Genomic DNA, 21,697 nt, shown 5'->3' with positions numbered 1-21,697 from the left:
TGTGCGCAACAACTACTGAGAGTGCGTGCCTAGAGCCCGTGCTCCACAACAAGAGAAGCCACTGCAATGAGAAACCCACGCACTGCAATGAAGACCCAACACAGCCAAAAATAAAGTAAACAAAATAAATAAATTCATTAAAAAAAAAAGAGAGAGACAAAGAGAAAGAAATATGTCCCTTCTACCTTCTCTACCAAGCAGAGCTTAACTTGAGCTTACCACAAAGAGTTAATAGAAAACATCTGCCAAGTTTTTTGTTTTTTTTTTAATTAACCAGAAAGGAGATTAAGTAGCCCCCAGATACAAGTGAAATTAGATTTCTCTCAGTATTGTTATACTGATTACCTTGTGCTGGGCCTGGGTTGCAGGGGCTGAGTAAACACAGGAGATCACACAAGCCTATTTCTACTGATTTCCTAGGCTATGCAGCACGCCCCAAACAAATTACTCTAATAATCTTCAAATCCTAATAATCACTAAGAGAAGAGATAATGATCCACTAAAAGCAAAAAACAAGTAAGATAAAGTTCCAAGGATTCAAAATTCAAACTACCTCTTCCATGGTTTCCTCAATCTGAGCAGAAACCGGTTCAGGAGATCTGAGACCAACAGGTACAAACACTGGAGCTTTGTTTACTTCTTCAGGAGCAAGATGATAGCTTTCTTCTTCATAGTCAGACTCAAAGTCTTCCGCATCATCTTCGTCTTCTTCCTGGGAAGCTCGAAGAGTCACCAGCACAGGCTTAGAAGCTCTAGGTTCCTTCTTAGAGGTCTTACTCCGAATTCGTTTTGATCCACGCCCTTTGGGGACGTTTGGTTTAATCTTTCGACGCATTCTCCTTTCACTACGATCTATCTTACATTCAGAGGCAGAAGAGAGAGCTGTTCTTCGATCCACAGCAATTTTAGAATAATGTGATTCTTTTAACAGCTGTGGAGAGCTGGAGGTTTAATCAAAATAGCAACATAGTCATTACATGCACAAGGATAATTTTAATGAAAACCCAACTTATAAAGTGAAATCTCAATTCAAGCCATTAATATAAAATGCCCACCACCCATTCTATCAAACACTAATGTTATGACGAGAATGAATGGAATTTACTGTTAGGATTTAGTTTCTCACTCAAAGTTAAATATTAGTTATCTACCTACAAATTTTTCACAGTAAGTTTTTAAATCTGAGCCATTTTTCCCCCTTGCTATTTAAGTGGTGATGAAATACAACACTGGAAATTATTAGAAGAAAATGGGATCAAGAACACTGGACCAATAAATACAGAATATGAGACCAAAAAATGATACGGTTTATCCTATTGGGTAAACAGATTAGGTCAAAAGAAAAAAGCAGAATGAGGAAATCCAACAGAACAACATTTTTTAGAACTTAGGGTCCCTTCCACTTTCCTTGAAAACTGTGGAAGAAAGGTACCCTTCACTTGTGTTTGTGACTCCAATTCGAATCAGCACCCTAGTTATTTAGGTAATATGTACTACTCTTTCGTCAGGCTTCTGCTCATGTCTAATATACTCAAACTCAACACCCAGAAATTTTAAATGTAGGAAAGAAAAATCTTTCTGAGAAGATCATAAAAAAAGGAAATTTTAGTAAATAAAAATCAAAAGTGGGAAAGAAACAGACCTGCCAATAAAAAACAACCAATACTTCTGTTAACAAACCATCTTTTTACTCTATCAATAAGTTAGAGTAGGACATCCATTAAGAATAAGTTACTTGTATTTACTATTCTGAAAGTACTTGTTAAATAAAACTTTACCTTGCTGGTTTACTGACATACTGCTCTTCGACAACTGAACACACAGAATTATCGCCTACGGTTTTCTCTCCAACACTTCCTGATGGTCCAACTTCTGATTGAGCATCTTTTTTTGCCAAACCAATCTCCTTGGAACCTACAGAACCTTTTCTTGCTGAAATCTCCAGAGATGTCAGAAACTCAGCTTTTCCCTTAAATTTAAGAAGAAACAACTAATATTACCATGGAAACAATCTGTATGGTAATTTGGTTTGGTAGTTTGGCCTAAAGCGCTAAGCTTACACACATATACACAAGTGACTGGTCTCTAAACTTTCATAATATTGGAAAGTCAACAAATTTTCATGAAAATAGTTATAGTACAAAAGGCAAAACTATTTTTTTAATGTTCTCCTTCATGATATTGATAAAATAGAGCCCACTAATAAGTTCTTTTTTTCAAACTTACTTTTTGAAGAAGCTGGGTGTCAGAATCTCCATGCTGCAGCAAATTATCTTCTGGCTTCCTTGCCTTACTCTGATCTGCTCTGTCTTTTTCTATGTCTGATTCCTCTTTCTTACCTTGTGCTCTTCCCAAATTTGGCTTAGCCTTTTGGAATTGCCTTCTTAACATTTGTGGTGGACTAGGAACATACGTTTTATGTTCATGTCTAGAATGAAAAACAAATCATGCTGAAGAACGAAAATCAGAATTCTTGTTGAAGTATCTGCTGTTAAGCAATTTTGGGGCACAAACCAATTCTATGTCCGAAGGACTATATATAAATAGTCTATAAAACTAAACATATAAAATGAAACCACACATGCTGATATGAAAGAAAGAACATAGAAGCTTTTATAACTTCCATTTTCTATATAGCCTGGGAAATACTTTCACAATAATATTTAATCTTTTTTTTACTTTCATTCATTGATTCTGGTGTGTCATTGTATGCTACTTTAAGTAATTTTCAGAGAAATAACTAGATACAAAACAAAAATGCCAGTAGTTGAAGATGGACTTCATAATGACACTTTAAACAAATGCTTCAACTGGGCTCTGAAGCATGAACAAATATACAATGGTCACAACAACCCTGGTCCTTCTGGTTCAAGAGCAGGCTTGAAAGCTAGAGTCTGTTCTCCTACCACATGCCTGTCACTTCATAGAAAAGGGTTTATTGACAGCCAGTGTCATAAGGATCTCAATATAACCCATTTGTATCTGCCAAATCAGAGAAAGACAAGGTTTTAACATTCAATACAGTAGCCATAGCTCCCAAGGCAACACAAACAGCTTCCTTAAGGTTTCCTGGAAAATATTTAATAACTGGCAAGGATCTGAATTAGCTAGTTTAAAACTAATATAAATCTGGATACTTATAAAGAAAAACTGGGTCTGTAAGTATCGATCATAAGTTCTCTGAAAGATCTGTATTAAAGACTAATCTTAAGTAATATTTGTAATAAATTACCTACAAGAGAAAGTAGTTAGTTACATTTCTAAATGTTCCAATCCTGCTAAGTTCTTCCAGCAGTGAAATACCAAGGAAGTTCACAGGAAGTTCTAACAAAGTAATGATGCTGGTTAATACATTCCAGCGTAGGCTAATGTATTTGGGAAAACGTGTTATGTTTAACTTAAGTATAAGCTACTTACAATCAAGTGTGATTCTACAAAGCTACTTAAGAATAAAGTATATATATATATATATATATATATATATATATATATATATATAAGCTCAATGTGCTACTGGGGTTAAAAGGGGGTAAGAAACTGCTGGACATAAGAATAAGCTAACTTAAAACTATACAGAATATATACTCTGAAGTAAGTATCAGTCATGATAAAGCTAAAAGCTTGAACAAACTTCATAAACAGAAAAGATTTTAAAAAGAGGGGTGGGTGGGTAATGGGTTTCTATACAGGAAATTTGAAAGTTAGATCTTGCTCATTAAAAATGCAAAGGCTGAGCATAAAATCTCTTGAAACACGTGAAGTTTCTTTCAGGAAGCTCTGCCTATAAACTATAGGAATTTGCTAGTCTTAAAGTCATAAATTCTGAAAACTTAAGTTTAAAAACTAAACTGCCAATGTTACTTTGAGCAAGCCATTGAAATCCTCTAGATCCATACAGTCAATTATAAATGAAGGCATTAGGAAAGGCTGAACTCAAAGGTCAATGGTCTTTAAAGGCTCATTTAGAGTAAAACTCAAAATCCTTACAATGGTCCTACATAATCTGTGCTTCTCCCCACTCAGCCTTTACCTTTCATATATCTACTACTCTTCCCCTCTTCCCCTGTTTCACACTGGCCCCCTCTGCTGTTCAGCAGATTTAAACTATTCTAGCTTCATAATTACTTTTTTCTTTCATAAAACTTACTAAATGTGAAATTACATAAAATCGATTATTCAAATATCCAACCTTTATCTTTGAAAAGTTTTATGCTTTTCTGATTAAAAGCAAACTTACCTCGTCTTTTCATCTGAAACATTTACTTTGTTAACATGAAGGTTTTCTAAAAGAACGTGACTCTGGTTTTCATACATTCTGCCTTCTGAATCTTTGGAGGATACAACTTCAATTTCCGTTGCAATTTGAGAATTTGGCTGAAATGCAAAACTATATTAGTTTTGTTCTTTTTTTTAACAACAGAACACACCTCCTAAAATATTTTAATCATTAAGAAAGGTATTTAGGGACTTCCCTGGTGGCACAGTAGTTAAGAATCTGCCTGCCAATGAAGGAGACATGGGTTCGATCCCTGGTCCAGGAAGATCCCACATGCCGCGGAGCAACTAAGCCCATGTGCCACAACTACTGAGCCTGCGCTCTACAGCCTGCAAGCCACAACTACTGAGCCCGCAAGCCACAACTACTGAGCCCGTGTGCCACAACTACTGAAGCCCACGCACCTAGAGCCCATGCTCCACAACAAGAGAAGCCACCGCAATGAGAAGCCAGCGCAAAACAACAAAGAGTAGCCCCTGTTCGCGCAACTAAAGAAAGTCCGTGTGCAACAACGAAGACCCAATGCAGCGATAAATAAATAAATTAATTAATTAATAATAATAAAAAAGAAACGTATTTAGTTTCTTAAAATGAAGTCTCAAACTTGAGTATGCAATGTTCATGTTTTGCTGCCCAAAACAAAATTGCCTATGTACAGAGAAAGTTTCAAAGATTACTGCAGTAATATGTCCACATAATGCTTTAAAAACTACAATAACCATCTGTTGTGAACCTCCCTCCCAAAAAGTTCAATGTGTTTTTTTTTAATTTGGGGGGGGGGGTTCAAATAAGGATTACAATCACTTTATTTTAAATGTAGATTTTTCCCTTGGTAGAGAAAAGGACAAAAAAACAATATCTGTTGAAATGGGCATTAAACTACTTAGATTTGTTTCTAATATCAAAAGATCCATCAGTAAGAGATTGGTTAAACTGTCATTCCAAATAGCAGAATGTTACACTGCAGTTAAAAATGATGTATCTCCATATTTCATGACATGGAAAGCCACTTAATATAATAAGTGAAAAACAGTAAGTCACAAAATAACATGATTACAATGATTTTATTATTTAAATTTACATGAGTATGCACACATGCATGCATGGAGATATATCCGGTAAGATATGTCAAAAGGTTTTCAGTGGTTACCTCAGAGTGGTGAGACTAGGGGTAATTATTATATTATTTTGTATTGATTGAACATTTTCACAATGAATAGGTTCATTAGTTAGGGAAAAAAAATTTATTTTCATTAAAAAAAAAAATCCACAATGGTAAATCTGAAACAAAACTAGACACGTTATGTATGAAGTAGAGTATCAGATGCCTATATTCTAAGCCAAGTCTGAGCTACCATTTGATATTTTAATATGCATTAAAAGGCTTGATTTAATTACATAGCAATAACTCACCACAGTCAGGAATTTTTTAGTTTCATCTTTTTGTAGTGTCCTTTCTTCCTTAACTGTTTCTTTGGCTTCACTTTTTTCTATTACTTGCCTCTGTCCAACCTTTCTTAAGTTTGGACTGGGTCTCTGAAGTCGGCCCCTTCCTGGTGGAGCAGTTTGGATAACGCTTTCCTTCATTTCTTGTTCGCAAGTGTTTATATGATAAGTTCTAGAAAAGGGGACAGGAGAAAAGAGAGAAAGCTTGATTGTAAAAAGATGAAAACTACTATAAAAATATAAAATTTGAATCTAATAAACTCTGTAAAACTGTTTTGTACATTAAAGGAAAATTAAATTACTTTCTGATTATATCTCATTTTACAAAAAAATAGTTATTTCAATTCTCAAAAGGTACTGAACTTATATGAGGTACCTACAATATTCAAATTCATGGTAACAGAAAGCACAATGGTAGCTGCCAGGGACTGGAGGTAGGGGGAATGGGAAGTTATTGTTTAATGGGGACAGAGTTTCAGTTTGGGAAGAAGAATGTTCTGGAGATGAACGGTGGTAATGGTGTCCAACGATGTGAATGTACTTAATGCCATTGGACTGTACACTTAAAAATGGTTAAAATAGTAAATTTTATGTTATATGTATCTTACTACAATTTTTAAAAAGGTAATGAATACATACCCTATATACATATACTTTTAAATGCATTGCTTTGTATAAGATCTTAAGCAGCTAACAGTGAATATAAGCAGGCAAGTGTTAAAAGGTGTTGAACTCAACCTGATTTTGTATTTTAGGCCATATGAATAAAAATAAACCAAGTATTCTTGATACTCACTTTCAAAATACATTAACACATTTCTTAAAAAAAGAAATGAAGAACTATTTGAAATAATTCTCCTATTTTAGATTTTTAATAAAACTATCACTGCTTACCCCATAGAGACAACTAATTCCTTTTCCTGGGCTTGTGTAGACTGAGACTCCTCTATAGGTTCACAAGAACTCGAAGGGGAAAGGTCCTTTTCAGTCTGTACACATGGTAATATCACAGCCTCCTCTTGACTGTGATCTGATTTGTCTTTTTCTCTTGATGTCATTAGGGAAGCCACATCCTAGAAGGTAGATTAAAAAAACAAAATTTCATCGAGGGTTGGTAAAAGTATAGGGAAATAGAAACTTTAATAAACTGTTAGAAAAATAAACTGATACAGTCTTTGTAGACAACAGGGCAATATCTATCAAGAATTTTTATTTCTAGCAATTCTACTTCTAGAAATATATCTTATAAAAACACTCAAATAACTATCTAGAAAATTATACACAAGGATATTTATTACAGCAATATAATAGCCCCCCCAAAAAAGGAAAGAAAAAGAAAAAGAAAAACAAAAAATTGGAAACAAGACAAATCAGTAGGGAACTAAATAAATTATAATTTCTTTACAATGAAACAGTACAGAGTCATTTAAAAGAAGTTTAATTTCTATATACTGATCCAAAAAGATGTTCATGGACTTCCCTGGTGGTGCAGTAGTTAAGAATCCGCCTGCCAATGCAGGGGACACAGGTTCGAGCCCTAGTCCGGGAAGATCCCACATGCTGCGGAGCAACTAAGCTCGTGCGCCACAACTACTGAGCCCACAACTACTGAAGCCCATGCGCCTAGAGCCCATGCTCTGCAACAAGAGAAGCCACCGCAATAAGCCCGTGCACCGCAAGGAAGAGTAGCCCCCGCTCACCACGACTACAGAAAGCCCGTGTGCATCAACGAACACCCATCACAGCCATAAATAAATTATTTAAAAAAAAAAAAAAAAGATGTTCACAATACTGTGTTAAGTGAAAAAAAATCAGAAGGCAGGATATGATGCCATTTTTGTAAAACAATGAAAATAAATACCCGCACATTTTATTATTTATATAAATAAGTATCTATACAGAAAAGTTTAGGTAGACATATTTAAAATTGCTAACTTGGGAGGGAGAGATGGACTAACTTGGGAGAGAAAGATGGAACATTATAAAGGACTCTAACTTTTTAGATGATATATTTTTCCCAATTTGCAATTTTTTTTTTTTTTTTTAAATTTATGGCTGTGTTGGGTCTTCGTTTCTGTGCGAGGGCTTTCTCTAGTTGTGGCAAGCGGGGGCCACTTTTCATCGCGGTGTGCTGGCCTCTCACTATCGCGGCCTCTCTTGTTGCGGAGCACAGGCTCCAGACGCGCAGGCTCAGTAATTGTGGCTCACGGGCCCAGTTGCTCCGCGGCATGTGGGATCTTCCCAGACCAGGGCTCGAACCCGTGTCCCCTGCACTGGCAGGCAGATTCTCAACCACTGTGCCACCAGGGAAGCCTTGCAATTTTTATAATCATTTAAAATAATCAATAAAAAGTGATTTTGGGTACTTCCCTGGTGGTCCAGTGGTTAAGACTCTGCACTTGGGCCTTCCCTGTGGGCACAGTGGTTAAGAATCCGCCTGCCAATGCAGGGGACACGGGTTCAATCCCTGGTCCAGGAAAATCCCACATGCCGCAGAGCAACTAAGCCCGTGCACCACAACTACTGAGCCCGCGTGCCACAACTACTGAAGCCCGTGCACCTAGAGCCCGTGCTCCGCAACAAGAGAAGCCACCGCAATGAGAAGCCCATGCACCGCAACGAAGAGTAGCCCCTGCTCACCGCAACTAGAGAAAGCTCACACGCAGCAACGAAGACCCAACGCAGCCAAAAAATAAATAAAAAAAAAAAAAAAAAAAAAGACTCTGTGCTTCCACCACAGGGGGCACAAGTTCAATCCCTGGTCAGCAAACTAAGATCCCACATGCCACATGGCATGGCCAAAAAATAAATTAATTAAATTAAATTAAATTAAAATAAATAAATAAATGAAAGTGGTGGTTTTTTTGTCTTTGTTTTTGTTTTTGTTTCTTTTGGCCATGCCTCATAGCTTGTGGGATTTTAGTTCCCCAACCAGGATTGAACCCGGGCCCTCGGCAGTGAAAGTGCAGAGCCCTAACCACTGGACCACCAGGGAATTCCCATGATTTATCCTTTTTAAACATAAGATTAGGAGGAAAAAGTACAAATGTTCAAGCACAGTAAGAACTGAGCTAAGATGTAAAAGAAGAATTTTAATTCAAAAAAGTACTTCATATGTTTAGAACGCTCAACTTATGAGTGTTAATGTTTCATTTCAAGGTTTTTGATGCTGTATCACACATCTTAATCTCTTACAGACCAAGTTAATCAAGTAAATAAAATAATCTCCTTTAACTCATATCAAGCTTTTAACTTTTTATTTCACCTTCACAACAGAGGGAAATAAAGATGGACTCTCATTCTCATTTTTCCTGTGAAGAAACTAGTTGCATCATTTGGCTATGGTCACATATAATGAATAAAGGTCAGAACTTGAACTAGAGCCTGGGCCTCTTAAAATCCTTCCCATGACACATTTGCCCACCATCAGAGATTCAAGATTCTTACACAAACCACATGGAACAATGAGGTACATTAAGTACAGCACCAATATCACACACAGCAAAAATTACATAAGGAAATATTTGCCAATTTTTAATTCCAAGTGTTTTACTTTAGTAATTTTAATAACTAAAACAGAAAACCTCCATCTTAAATAACACTCACACGTTGAGAAGGGAGAGTTCTCGTTTGTTCTCCATTCTGCTGTATCACAACAGTCCCTTTTTTATCAGCTTCCACTTTCTTCCCAGGTGCGTGTTTTTCTGCTTCTATAGTCTCTCTTTTTGAAGCTGCTCTTGCTAAGTTTGGTTTTGGTCTTTTGAATCTACTTCTCACAAAAGGTGCTGGTTTCACTTCAAATGGCTTCTGTTCTTGAGGAAGAGATTTGCTTTTGGAACAAGGATTATCAAGCTTTAGGATGACATGAAGGGGCAGTGGGAGCGGAGTCTTAGCACAACCTTAGAGACTGGCAGTAAATATTTAATTCTAATTCTTAACAGGAAAACAAATCGGACTATTTGGTAGATCCTGAAAAACATGAGTGGTACAATCCAGGTATAAGCCTAGGAATTATATCATCTTCGCACAAAGAAAATACAGGTTTGTCACACCTGTATTGACTTAAAAGTATGTGTTGTACACAATTTTGTATGTTAGTAATTCTTACAATCTACTGTCAGAAGGACCTCAAATCTCTCCTAGTCTTCCCCAAACCAGCTTAAAATTTCCAACACTATGCTATAGATGATATGTCTTAAAACCTTATTTAGTTTAACATAATCTGCAAATATAACTTTATATGCTTTCTCTTTACAAGCACACAGACCTATATACTTGTACCTTAAATTAGTATCTGAAAACTGCTCTGGAACATCTGGAGATCGCATCCTCTGGTCTTCTATTTTATCAAGCTCAGAAGTCTGTGAAGAAATGTTCAAGTGACTCAACTGACTTGATATTTCCTTTTCAGAATTTCTTTTTTCTTCTACAGATACATGCATCATGGATTGTACTTCACTGCTAATGTCCTGGAAATAAATCAGCACACATATAAAATACTCCTTAAGCATGTCATACATTTCAAACAAAAGCCTATATTCTTCACACTGTTTTTAAAAATGCAGAAGTTTGGGGGTTTTTAATTTGTAAGTAAAATAAAATTTAATTTACAAATGCTAAAACACAGAATTTGGAAAACTCTTCTTTCTATATTGCATATTATTATATGTTTTTTCCAAACTACAAATGCCATTACCTATCCAAAAAAAAGTTAGAAAACTGGAAAATGTTAGAATAGCTTCAACTTCAATTAACTGGAAACTTTTAATAAGATGAACTTTTAAAAGTGGAGTGAAGCGGGGTGGGACAGGAAATAAAGAGAAAAACTGATACAGATATGGTCAAAAGAAATAATTCCAGTGTATGTTCATACTAGAATTAGCACAAATTCAGTCCAATCTCTTATATTCCTTTTATCTAAGAGCAACTTTAAACTGACATTAAGAACAGTAACTTTTCCACAATTATAAAATTTTTTCAATTATTAAAAAAAAAAAAAGAATATATAATTTCTTTAAGGTCCTGAAACACAGAATTTAGGACTGGGAAAGACATTATGCTTTTAGAAACTTTAAATGTTGTTGGACTTAAGGGCAATGATCCTGGAATTATTTTGATTTGTTTTTCTCTGAAAAAGTATTCAAAAAAATATTTTTTAAAGGACAGAAAAATACATACTTTAATATTTAGTGAAGGCACAGCACTGCAGTCACCAGTACCCCTCTGCAATGAATCTGTCTCAGTTTGTCTTGAGGTCCCAATCTCCTCTGGTTCATTTTCCCTTAGAGAAATGTCTATTTTTCCAGTTTTTTCCAAATCTGTCACCTTTTCCTCAGAAGCACTGATCTCTTCTGATCCGCTTTTCCTCAAGGAAATTTCTCTTCCAGTTTCTTTCAAATCTGCCTCTGTTTCCTCAATGGCAGTCATCTTTCCTGATACCTTCTCCATCAGGGAAATGTCTCTTTTTCCAGTTTCTTCCAAATCAATCTCCCTTTCCCCTGTGGCACTGGTCCCCACTAGTACATTTTCCCTTGGGGAAATTTCTATTCCAATTTTGTTCAAATCTGTCTCCATTTCATCATCTATAGTTTTGAGCCCTGAGGTCTTTTCTTGTGTAGGTATTTCTCTTCTTTCAGTTTCTTCTAAATCTGTCTCTACTTCCTCAGCGGCATCAATCATCTCTGGTATCTCCTCCCTCGGGGAAATCTCTCTTCCAGTTTCTTTCAAACCTGTCTTCACTTCACCAATAGTATCGACCTCCTCCGGGGCATTTTCCTGTAGGGATATTTCTCTTCCTTCAGTCTCTTCCAAATCTGTCTCTCTTTCCTCAGTGGCATCAGTCACCTTTGTTATCTTCTCCCTTGGGAAAATCTCTCTTCCAGTCTCTCTCAAATCTGTCTCCATTTCCACAGTGACATCAATCATTTCTGGTATTTTCTCCCTGGGAGAGATATCTTTTCTTTCAGTTTCTTTTAAATCTGGCTCCATTTCCTTAGCAGTATTAGCCTCCACAGGCACCTTTTCCCTTGGTGAGGTTTCCAATCTTGCAGTTTCTCTCAAAGCTGCTGTCGTCTCCTCGGAGGCAAGAACTTCCTTTGGTACCTCTTCTTCCTTTGAGAAAATTTCTCTTCTTCCAGTTCTTCTTCCTATATTTGGCTTTGGTTTCTGAAATCGAGTCTTTAGAATTTGAACTTGTTTAGTTGCTTTATTATCCTCTTGAATACTATTAAAAAAAAAAAAAAGACACACAATCAAATTGTAAACTAGACTGCCAACTGAAGAGATATGGTTGAGAAATCACTACTGAAAAACCAGGAACTCTCAAATTAAAAAAAAAAAAAAATTAACGAAGCACCAGGAATCTCTGGGCAAAATTTAAAAATTAAAGTAGAGAAGAAATTCCATCCTTGGAAATTACAGCAAATTTTTTAAATAATTAAATATATTTATTATATAGAGACATATATACAGAGAAATCTGTCAATAAGGTCAATTAGAGTAGCAGCTAATCGGGCTTAAATAGTCTCTTTCTAATTGTCATCCACATCAACCTCGGCAAATACTGGCTGAGAAAGACTCTCCGAGTCCTCTACATTGGAGCTAGACCAATTTGTGTCTGCTATTCCTACCTTTTCGCCCCTACTCTCCTTTATCCAGACATATGTCTTGCTATAAGAGTTAAAGAACTCATTTATATGGCCAGAACTAACCAGGATCTCAAATAGCTGGGTGGAGGTATAATTTGAATAAGGTACAGCCTTATGACGAAAAACTAGGTCTGCCCCTCCTCACTTTTTAAAAACAATTAAAAATGAGATTTCCTGTACAGTCACTTCTCTAAAAGCTTGTGATTTCATAATACAATGTGGGAATGAAAGAAAAGAGTAAATAAACAACAACGTTTCGCAGTCTGTTGAATGCTACTGGGCACACAACAATCACTATCTTGTATAAGCACCTTGTTCTTCAAAAAAGCAGCAGCATGCTCTGCTTTGTGCTTTATCAATAATAATAGAGAGTAAAACCAATAAAAGTATACAAATGAATGAAAGAGCACTTAGTGACTGGTTAAGATTTTGACCTCTGAGGCCCTTTTCTTGTGTAGATATTTCTCTTCTTTCAGTTTCTTACATAGCATCTTGAACAGTTCAAAGTGTTTGAGACTGGGGAGGAGGGAAACTGCCTATTGGATATAAACAGGCATATGATTTGATAAAACACAGAATCTTAGAATTGTTTTTATGAATACTGGAGATTCAAAGGCCAGAAAGGCCACTGCCTTTGGAGAGGAAAGTTGTTGATATCAGACTGGATATTAGTTATGAACAATCCAGCAGGGTTCTAAAACCCAAAGGCCACCCAGGGAAAACTTGGTTTTCTACTAAGCCACATGAAAATGGAGTCTGGCTTAAACTAAAAAAATACAAACAAAATATCCAAATTGTCAGATATCTGTAATTAATATTTGTATCAGAGATATGCAACAAGTAATGCAGTTGTACAGGCTTCTACCCAGAGTTTGTGTGGCAGAGAAGTAAAATAGGTTGGGGGTGTAGGGAAGGGGTACAAAGGAATAGAGAAAGAAGAGAGGAATAAAGGAATTTTTCTGTCTTCTAATAAAGATCTTTTGAGTAGTTCAGGAAACCTAGCTTTCACTCTCAGGTTAGGTAGTATTTAAACAGGCTCATACAGCTGTAATAAAGTATACAATAGGCCAGACTTTAAATGTAAAGATTGGTAAACTATAAATAATTGTTGCAACTAGATAGTAGGTACATGGGAGTCTGTTATTCTGTTCTCAGTACTTTTGTGCATTGAATATTCCCAAAAGGAAAAAAGTTTTTAAAGCACACTAATAATTCCGTTGATCTGGTTTAATATCCTGCAGAGGGGAAACAACAAATTCAGAGAGCTTTGGCTATGGGAAGTATGAGTTTTACTTAAAATTTACATAAACCTTAAATAAAGGTAATATGTGATCAATCTAATCCCAAAGAAACAAATATTAAGAAAGTAGCATTTTCACATCTGGATATAAACATGTAATTTACTATGCATGTGAAGTGATAATACTATCCATGTTAACTCAAGGTCTAATTTGCGATGGGTAAATCAATTCATCAAAATACCAATAAGTGAGAAATCAACGTGAAGGCAATGACATAAACTGCCTTGAAAGGTGAATTTACACTTGTAAATATTATGTAATTTGATATACAGATAACAAAATCAGTCTGATTTGCTATTTTTAAAAAATGATTAAGAATTTCTAAAACTTTACACATAATTCAAACATTATGTCATTAATAAGATGATGCTTACCTTCGACATTCATTAAGAGCCTTGGGCTCATCTGACTGCACATTTTGAAAAGAAGTATCTTTTTTTTCAGACTGTGATGTGATGTCTTCACAATCAAAATTTTTACATGACTGATCTTCTATTTGTTCAGGAGTCTTAAAAACAAACACATTTTTTAAAAAGTTTTAGGTCTCACAATGTAACACACATTTATAAAAGACTTCATTGAAAATTATGTATGACTTGAGTATAAGGAAAATGGTAAACATTTCAAAATTATAAAATGATATTCAAGGGGCACTCTTTTTTTTGGCGGGGGTGTGGGGTGGTGCCACGCTGTGCAGCTTGCGGAATCTTACCCGGGCCCCCTGCAGCGGAAGCACGGAGTCCTAACCACTGGACCACCAGGGAATTCCCTAAGCGGCACTTTTTAATGTTTGTTCTTTAGATATAGGAAATTTCACAAGCCACACCTTTTACCTCATCTCAAAGCCCCCATTCTTTTCCTCCTAATCAGAAAGCAAGTAACTGCTTCAGTCTGATCTGTTAAAATTATCCCTTGGGGTCTATCTTTCTAAATCTTTTTGATTATTATCATCACATTATAGACCCTGGGAATCATAACAGAAGAAATTCAAATCTCAAATCATGCCAACTCTTACTCTTATCACAAAGACCAGCTATTAGGTAAACAATCTAAAATTTATCATCTTTGTTGTTGGAATATTTTAGGAGGGAGCTTTTAACATTTTATTTTGTTTAAGTCAGTATTAAAATTCATATACCTAGCTATATTTTCAGAAGGGAAGTATAATTCAAACACCTGCTGAGTGATGGGGGAAGGCAAGTCCAAACATGAGTAAGGTGAAAGCAGATGATTCATCATATAAATGCTTCAAACCCACAGAGCTGAGAGCTAAGTGCCTTCACAATTAGCAAAGCTGCTGGCTATGAGATTTGGGCATTAAATTTAAAGAACAATATACATAATTGTATACAGTATTGCTGTTTAAAAAGGGGGATGAAAGGAGGCTTATGTATTTGTTTAACAAAAAACTGGAGGGCATCAGAGTACTTACATCTCTATCAATACAGGACTCATTTTCATTCTTTTCTACACTGGCCCCAATTTTTTCCTGTGATGTAACAGTTTCTTTTCTTTCAGCAGCTTTACCTACATTTGGCTTTGGCCTTTGCAATAAGCCCCTCATTAGGCGTGCAGGTCTGAAAGCCTTCAGTTGATCATCTTCCTGCAGACAAATTTTTTCACTCAAACTAGAGTAATTACAAAGGAATAAAATCAATGGTTATTCTGAAGTCACATAATTACTTGTATATCACATACATGCTTGTTTTCAGTATTCTCTTCTCCCAGGTATAAATAAGTAAACCATTTGGAATACAAAATAATTCACAAGGATCCTTAAGAACACCCTCAAAGATACACACCTCTCTATACCTTAACCCTCTAGAACAGACATAGTCCTAAAAGCATGACTATAAAGAAGCATTTTAAAATCAAATTGTTACCACAAAATTGGAAAAATCTATACCTGACAAGCATGGAATACTATTCCCCACTCAGGACACCATTGTGTACATACACCTCCAGGGCACTGGACACAGAATATGGAATAAACATACAGTCCAGAATCCACTGGTTCAGATTTATATTGGAGCAAGGCCTATTCTAGATCTCTACTCCAAGTTAAAGGTTCCCCACCGCCCTTTTTTTCTGGTCACACTGCGCGGCATGCGAGATCTTAGTTCCCCAACCAGGGATCAAACCTGTGCCCCCGGCAGTAGCAGCACGGAGCACTAACCACTGGACCACTAGGGAATTCCCCTAAATATTCCCTTTGGAAACCCCTTGCTATAAATAAAATTATCCAGAAACATATATCTTAACCATTAATTTATCTAACAAGACTTTGTTAAAATCTTGTTAGTAAGTTGAGGGAGAAACGTAATTGCTCACCAGTGGATCCATACTATAATTTATTTCTACAATACCAAGCATAAAGAGCATTATTAAAATGTTTCAACAATCCCTATAGTTAAAAATGGACACTAGCTGAAAATAAAATGCAGACATTATTAAGTAGAAAATAAGTCATTACAATCATTCCTAAGAGTTACTATTTTTATTCTATTTCCTAAATACTTACTTAGATGCAGTGTCAGCTTCTGGATTCTCTTTCTCTTTATTCTCCATTCCAGAAATACCAAGTGCATTCATTTTATCCTTTTCCATATGATTCTACGAATTTAATTTTTTATATTTAATCTACTTAACATAAAGTTCAAACTTTGTAATAAATAAATAAATGGAAATTAAAACAATAAAGTTTCACTTTTTTGTACTCCTAATTATTAAAAGACAGTTGTTAAAATCATAAAGGCAGATGAGAACCTTTTAAACATATAATCTCATACATCACTGATAGAAGCACAAATTGGTATATCCTTTCTGGAAAGCCTTTTGCCAACATGAATCAAGAGCTTTAATAATGTTCATACTCTTTGACCCAGTAATATCATTTCTAAGACTCTACTCTAAAAAAATATCTAGACAAAGATTTAAGTACAAGGATGTTCACTGGAACATTATGCAAAACAGCAAACACTGTAAACTGACAAAATATCCAATAATGAATAAACAGTTAAATAAATACAGTTATACCCATTGATAGAATACTATGAAGTCACTAAAAACCATGTTTTCAAAAGATATTTAATGATATGGAAAAATATTTATGAAATGTTAAAATACCAGAGGATACAAAAGTGAATTAATACTACTTACTACTCAAGTATGTACAAGAAAAGCTGGAAGGATATAGTCTAAAAGGTTGGTTGCATGTAGATAATAAAATTAACTTTTGTTTTAATTTTTACATGAATCTGTATTTTCCCAATCTTCTAGAATTTAAAAACATCTCATAAGATTATAATAATATAGTTACAGTTATATTATTAAAATAAAAAAGATTTCACATAAGAGGAAAAATGACTAAAATTTTAAAAATTATTTTAGCAAAAATAAAACATTTTTAATAATATAATGCTGGCAAGGATATAAGGAAACAGGAACATTCATTTAATGCTTAAAGCAATGTAAATAGATTCTTTTTTTTTTTTTTTTTTTGGTCACGGGGCTTGTGGGATCTTAGTTCCCCAACCAGGGATCGAATCCTGGCCCAGGCAGTAAAAGCGTCCTAACAACTGGACCTCCAGGGAATTCCCAAGATTCCTTTTTTTGACTGTCAGTTTGACAATGCCTAACGAGAGCCAAAAAATATTTAAAATACTTTGGCGCATTAATCCCACCACTTCTGGAAATTTATTCTTTGCCTATTTACAAAATTGTTTGCTTTTATTTACAAGGGTTAAAAAAATGGAAACAACCTAAACATTAGAGAAATGGTTAGGTAAATTAATAATAATGTTAACCTGATGCAGCTATTAAAAAGATCAATTAACTCCAAGAAAGTGTAAATGGATAGTTTCAGAGAAAAAAGTTTTGTATTTTATATATGGCTAAAAACTACAAAAATGTTTACTTCCATAAAAAGAGAAATAAAGTTTATGAAGGACAAACAGAGGAATATTCTGTGTATAGATAAGAGGGTTGTGGTTATAATTTTATTATAGCTGGTTTAAAAAATATTTTGAATAAATACTTTATATAAGTAAACAAAAGACATATTTGTTACTACTAAGGACGTTCGAAATGATATATCCTATATTCTAAAGAAAATGTATACAACATGAGACTAGTAAGACAAATTTAATATTAATGTGTGAAGTTCTCATATCTTGGCTTTACTATTGGTAACATTACTTTGTAATTACAAGTTAAACATTTTTATTCCCAACTATTTAGAAAAAATACTTTATAATTTTAATTTCCATTAAGTCTCTTACTCCATACCTTTTCAACCGAAGTTTCTGTATGTAAACTCTTGTTCTCTGCATCTGTTTTCCCTTGTGAAAGAACTGATTTCTTCCCAACTGCCCTTGATAAATTGGGTTTAGGTCTCTGGAGTCGTCCTCTTGTCATCGGTTTAATACTTTCTGTTTGATCAGTTTCCCTAGAAAATTAACATTATTTAAATTGTACCAACATGCAGGCATATTCAAAAGAAATTCTGGAAAATTCTTTAAAAATCCATTCACAGCTAGAAAAGAACTCCTTTAAGCTTACTTACAATAAACGTAGCAAAGAAGACTGAACAAGAAGAGCAATGAAGGGAAACTAATTTGTTTTATCAGATGTTAAAAATATACTACTTAGCATCAATAATTAAAATATTGTGGTACTAACACACGAATAACAGATAAATGAAACACAAAAGAAAACTGAGATGATGACTCCAAAATACATGATTTTAGTATACAATAAAGTTGGCATTTCAAAATAGAATAAGATGACCACAAAAATAATATATTTTTTTAAATAAATGTTAAATTAACGGTGATGGGAAAACTAGCAATACTGGGGAATAAAATAAAATTAGCTCCATTCCTTGCACTGTACTCACAATGTATTCTAAATGGATCAAAGATTTAAGTGAAACCATACAGAAAACATGAATGAATTCTTTTGTAACTTTGAGGTGGAGTAAGCCTTTCTAAAACTTGATTAAAAGATCAGGAGCCATAAAAGAAAAAAAAAAAAAAAGGAGAGCGATCTGACAACAAAAAAATCAAAAACTTTTACATGGCCAAAACATATGTCAGAAGTCAAACTACAAACCAAGAAAACATGTTTTACAACCATATCACAAAATGTACTCTCTAAAATGTAAAGACCTCCTACAGAACAATACCAGTAACTCATTAGAAAACTGGAAAAAGGATATGAACTCACAAAAAAAAAAATAAAAATAGGTTTTAAATGTGAATAGATGCTCAGCTTCACTCCCAATAAGAAATGTACAAATTAAAAGTGGAGTGAGCTGGACTTCCCTGGCAGTCCAGTGGTTAAGACGCCACGTTTCCAACGCAGTGGGTGCAGGTTCGATCCCACATGCCGTGCAGCACGGCCAAAAAAGAAAAAAAGAAAAAAAAGATTGAAAAAGAAAAAGTAGAGCGAGCAAGCACAAATGTGAAAAGATATTAAGAATCGGAGAATCTATGGGGAATTATATACAGATGTTCATTGTTCTTTTGACTTTTCCTTAGGTTAGAAAATTTTTAAGTAAGCAACTGAAGGAAAAAAAAAAATAGAATTACATACCCCTGTCAAAAAAGGAGGAGTGGGGTATATATACCATACTGTGATATTATTTTATTTTATAATCTATCAAGACCAGCAAAAATCCAAGTTTGATAACACTCTTGGAAGGGAGCCATTTCTTACATTGTTAGTGGGAATATAAACTAGAATAACTCCTATGGAGAGCATTTTGGAAGTATCTATCAAAATCATAAATGTATAAATGTACACACACTCACATACAAATGTGTCCTTTGGGCTAGCAATTTCATTTTAGGAACTTTCCCTACAAATACACTGGCACAAAGGTGAAAGGATAGAGGTATAAGTTTCTAAGCATTGTTTGTAAAAACAACATATATAGCCATCAACAGGGCACCGATAATATAAACTGTGATTCATCCATACAACAGAACACTATGCAACTATAAAAAGAATAAAGGTCTTTAAGTAAAGATATGAAGATATAAGATAAAAAAATTACAAAATGGTATTATACTATGCTACCATTAGGGTTTTAAAAAGAGTAAAATATATATAAACTTTATGTATTTGTATTAGCTTTAATGGTTTTTTTTCTTTTAAATCTCTGAAAGACTAAGAAATAAATAACACTGGTTACTTGTTAGGGTAAATGGGAACATGACAGGAGGGATACTTCACTCTATACCTTCTCACACTTTTGGACATTTGAACCACAGGAATATATTGCCTATTCCAAAGACTAGTTTAAATTTTTATTTAAAAAAATAAGTTTGATTCTCTGGGACTTCCCTGGTGGCGCAGTGGTTAAGAATCCACCTGCCAATGCAGGGGACACAGGGTCCGAGCCCTGGTCTGGGAAGATCCCACATGCTGCAGAGAAACTAAGCCCATGCGCCACAACTACTGAGCCTGCACTCTAGAGCCCGCGAGAAACAGCTACTGAGCCCGCGTGCCACAACTACTAAAGCCCACGCACCTAGAGCCCGTGCTCCGCAACAAGAGAAGCCACCTCAATGAGAAGCCCGTGCGCCGTAAGGAAGAGTAGCCCCCGCTCGCTACAACTAGAGAAAGCCCATGCGCATCAACGAAGACCCAACGCAGCCAAAAATAAATAAATAAAAAATAAATTTAAAAATCATCTTTAAAAAAAAAAGTTTGATTCTCAATGTAACTATGCTTTACTGAAAATAAGAATTCATAAACTAAACAACTTTTAAGCCCATATGAGGAGCTATGAAGGAGATAAAAAGGAAGTCTGAACTTTTGAGATATCTTTTCAAAGGGAGATTCTTGTGGTGCTTTTATTGTTTTTAGTGAAGATATTAATTTAACCAGTATTTTCATACTAGAAAACATAATACATAATCTCTTTAAAGTCATATCAAAATCTACTACTTTGACAACAAGCATGAAAAATAACTCAAACCAAGCAAAAGTTAAATCTCATAGCAAATATTTAGGCTTCCAAATTATTTTAGAATTTCATCGTAAGTTACCAGTTTGCTATAACTTGTATCACTAAGATAATCTTTCTATAATGAAATATAAAGTGAAAAACCTTAATGTCACTAAGACCACAGTACAATTACATATTAAATGGTCTACAGTCCTCTCCTAATCCCTAAAGGAAGCAACATTATTATCATTTTTTAAATGGTAATAAATTACCAAAATTTTGAAAACAAATTTTAAAATCCTACCATGTAAAATACTTACAGTGCTTTATCTTTTAGTTCACCATTTCCTTCTTCTGTACAACTACTCTCAGAATTATTCACCTCACACAATGCTCTAATCCCACCTTCTGATGAAGGCAAATCTGAAGTGCTTGATTCTGAAGTCTCAGTTGCTACTGATACAGCATCTTGTTCACTACGACGGAAATGAAAATATATCAGGGGAAAAGAACCCTTAGTAATGCACATTTTATACTAATTATTTAAAAGATTGTTAAAAAATATACAAAGCCAAAACTCTGGAAGATGATCCTTCATATCACGGAATAATCAAAATGGATATTTTGGTTTCTCTATGATCCTCCTTGCACCATGTTATTAAAACACTGTATCTTAGGAGATAATAACAGTCACAAATGAACAGGGAAAGTGCTCAAGAAGTCACAAAATGAAAAACTCATAACTACATGGGGTTCACAAATCAAATGTATGTGTAAAATCATAGTTTAGGAATGATAGTTCCTATGATTCCTAAATCATAGTTTAGGAATCAATGTTTAGGAGTTATCTTTCATTAAAATTTTGTATTGGCAGTCTTTGCTTTGCATGGTACTGTGTTACCCAAGAGCCATGGAAATCGAAGACACAGCTGCAACATGCACAAGTTGCAGTTAATGCTGTAGCGTGCAAGAAGAGGACTGCTGTATTAGGAAATACTTCAACTAACAATAATATAAATGATGACCATGTACTAACGAGCACTCAGTTTCAACACAAATTCACATTTAGCCA

At 34.8% G+C, this 21,697-nt stretch overlaps 1 protein-coding gene across 5 annotated transcripts in view; it reads right to left on the bottom strand.

Annotated features, from left to right (window-relative positions):
* The window catches only part of BDP1 (BDP1 general transcription factor IIIB subunit), an 87,184-nt gene that overhangs the window by 35,653 nt on the left and 29,834 nt on the right, over nt 1–21,697 (bottom strand). For all 5 annotated transcript variants that reach the window (XM_082373211.1, XM_082373210.1, XM_082373213.1 and 2 more), the window contains exons 12-25: nt 20,946–21,101; nt 17,958–18,117; nt 16,192–16,283; nt 15,103–15,298; nt 14,045–14,178; nt 10,901–11,945; nt 10,004–10,191; nt 9,329–9,551; nt 6,617–6,795; nt 5,690–5,894; nt 4,238–4,374; nt 2,227–2,428; nt 1,779–1,969; nt 554–941 (exon numbers count right to left, since the gene is read on the bottom strand). In XM_082373211.1, coding sequence (XP_082229337.1) covers nt 554–941; nt 1,779–1,969; nt 2,227–2,428; nt 4,238–4,374; nt 5,690–5,894; nt 6,617–6,795; nt 9,329–9,551; nt 10,004–10,191; nt 10,901–11,945; nt 14,045–14,178; nt 15,103–15,298; nt 16,192–16,283; nt 17,958–18,117; nt 20,946–21,101 — 3,496 coding nt within the window. The remainder of the gene's footprint in view (nt 1–553; nt 942–1,778; nt 1,970–2,226; nt 2,429–4,237; nt 4,375–5,689; nt 5,895–6,616; nt 6,796–9,328; nt 9,552–10,003; nt 10,192–10,900; nt 11,946–14,044; nt 14,179–15,102; nt 15,299–16,191; nt 16,284–17,957; nt 18,118–20,945; nt 21,102–21,697) is intronic.

This window comes from Balaenoptera borealis (genome assembly GCF_965194805.1).
Source record: "Balaenoptera borealis genome assembly, chromosome: 2".
In the NCBI taxonomy this organism is placed as follows: Eukaryota; Metazoa; Chordata; class Mammalia; order Artiodactyla; family Balaenopteridae; genus Balaenoptera; species Balaenoptera borealis.
The sequence above is the reverse complement of the archived record's forward strand: the minus strand, read 5'-3'. Positions and strand labels throughout refer to the sequence as shown.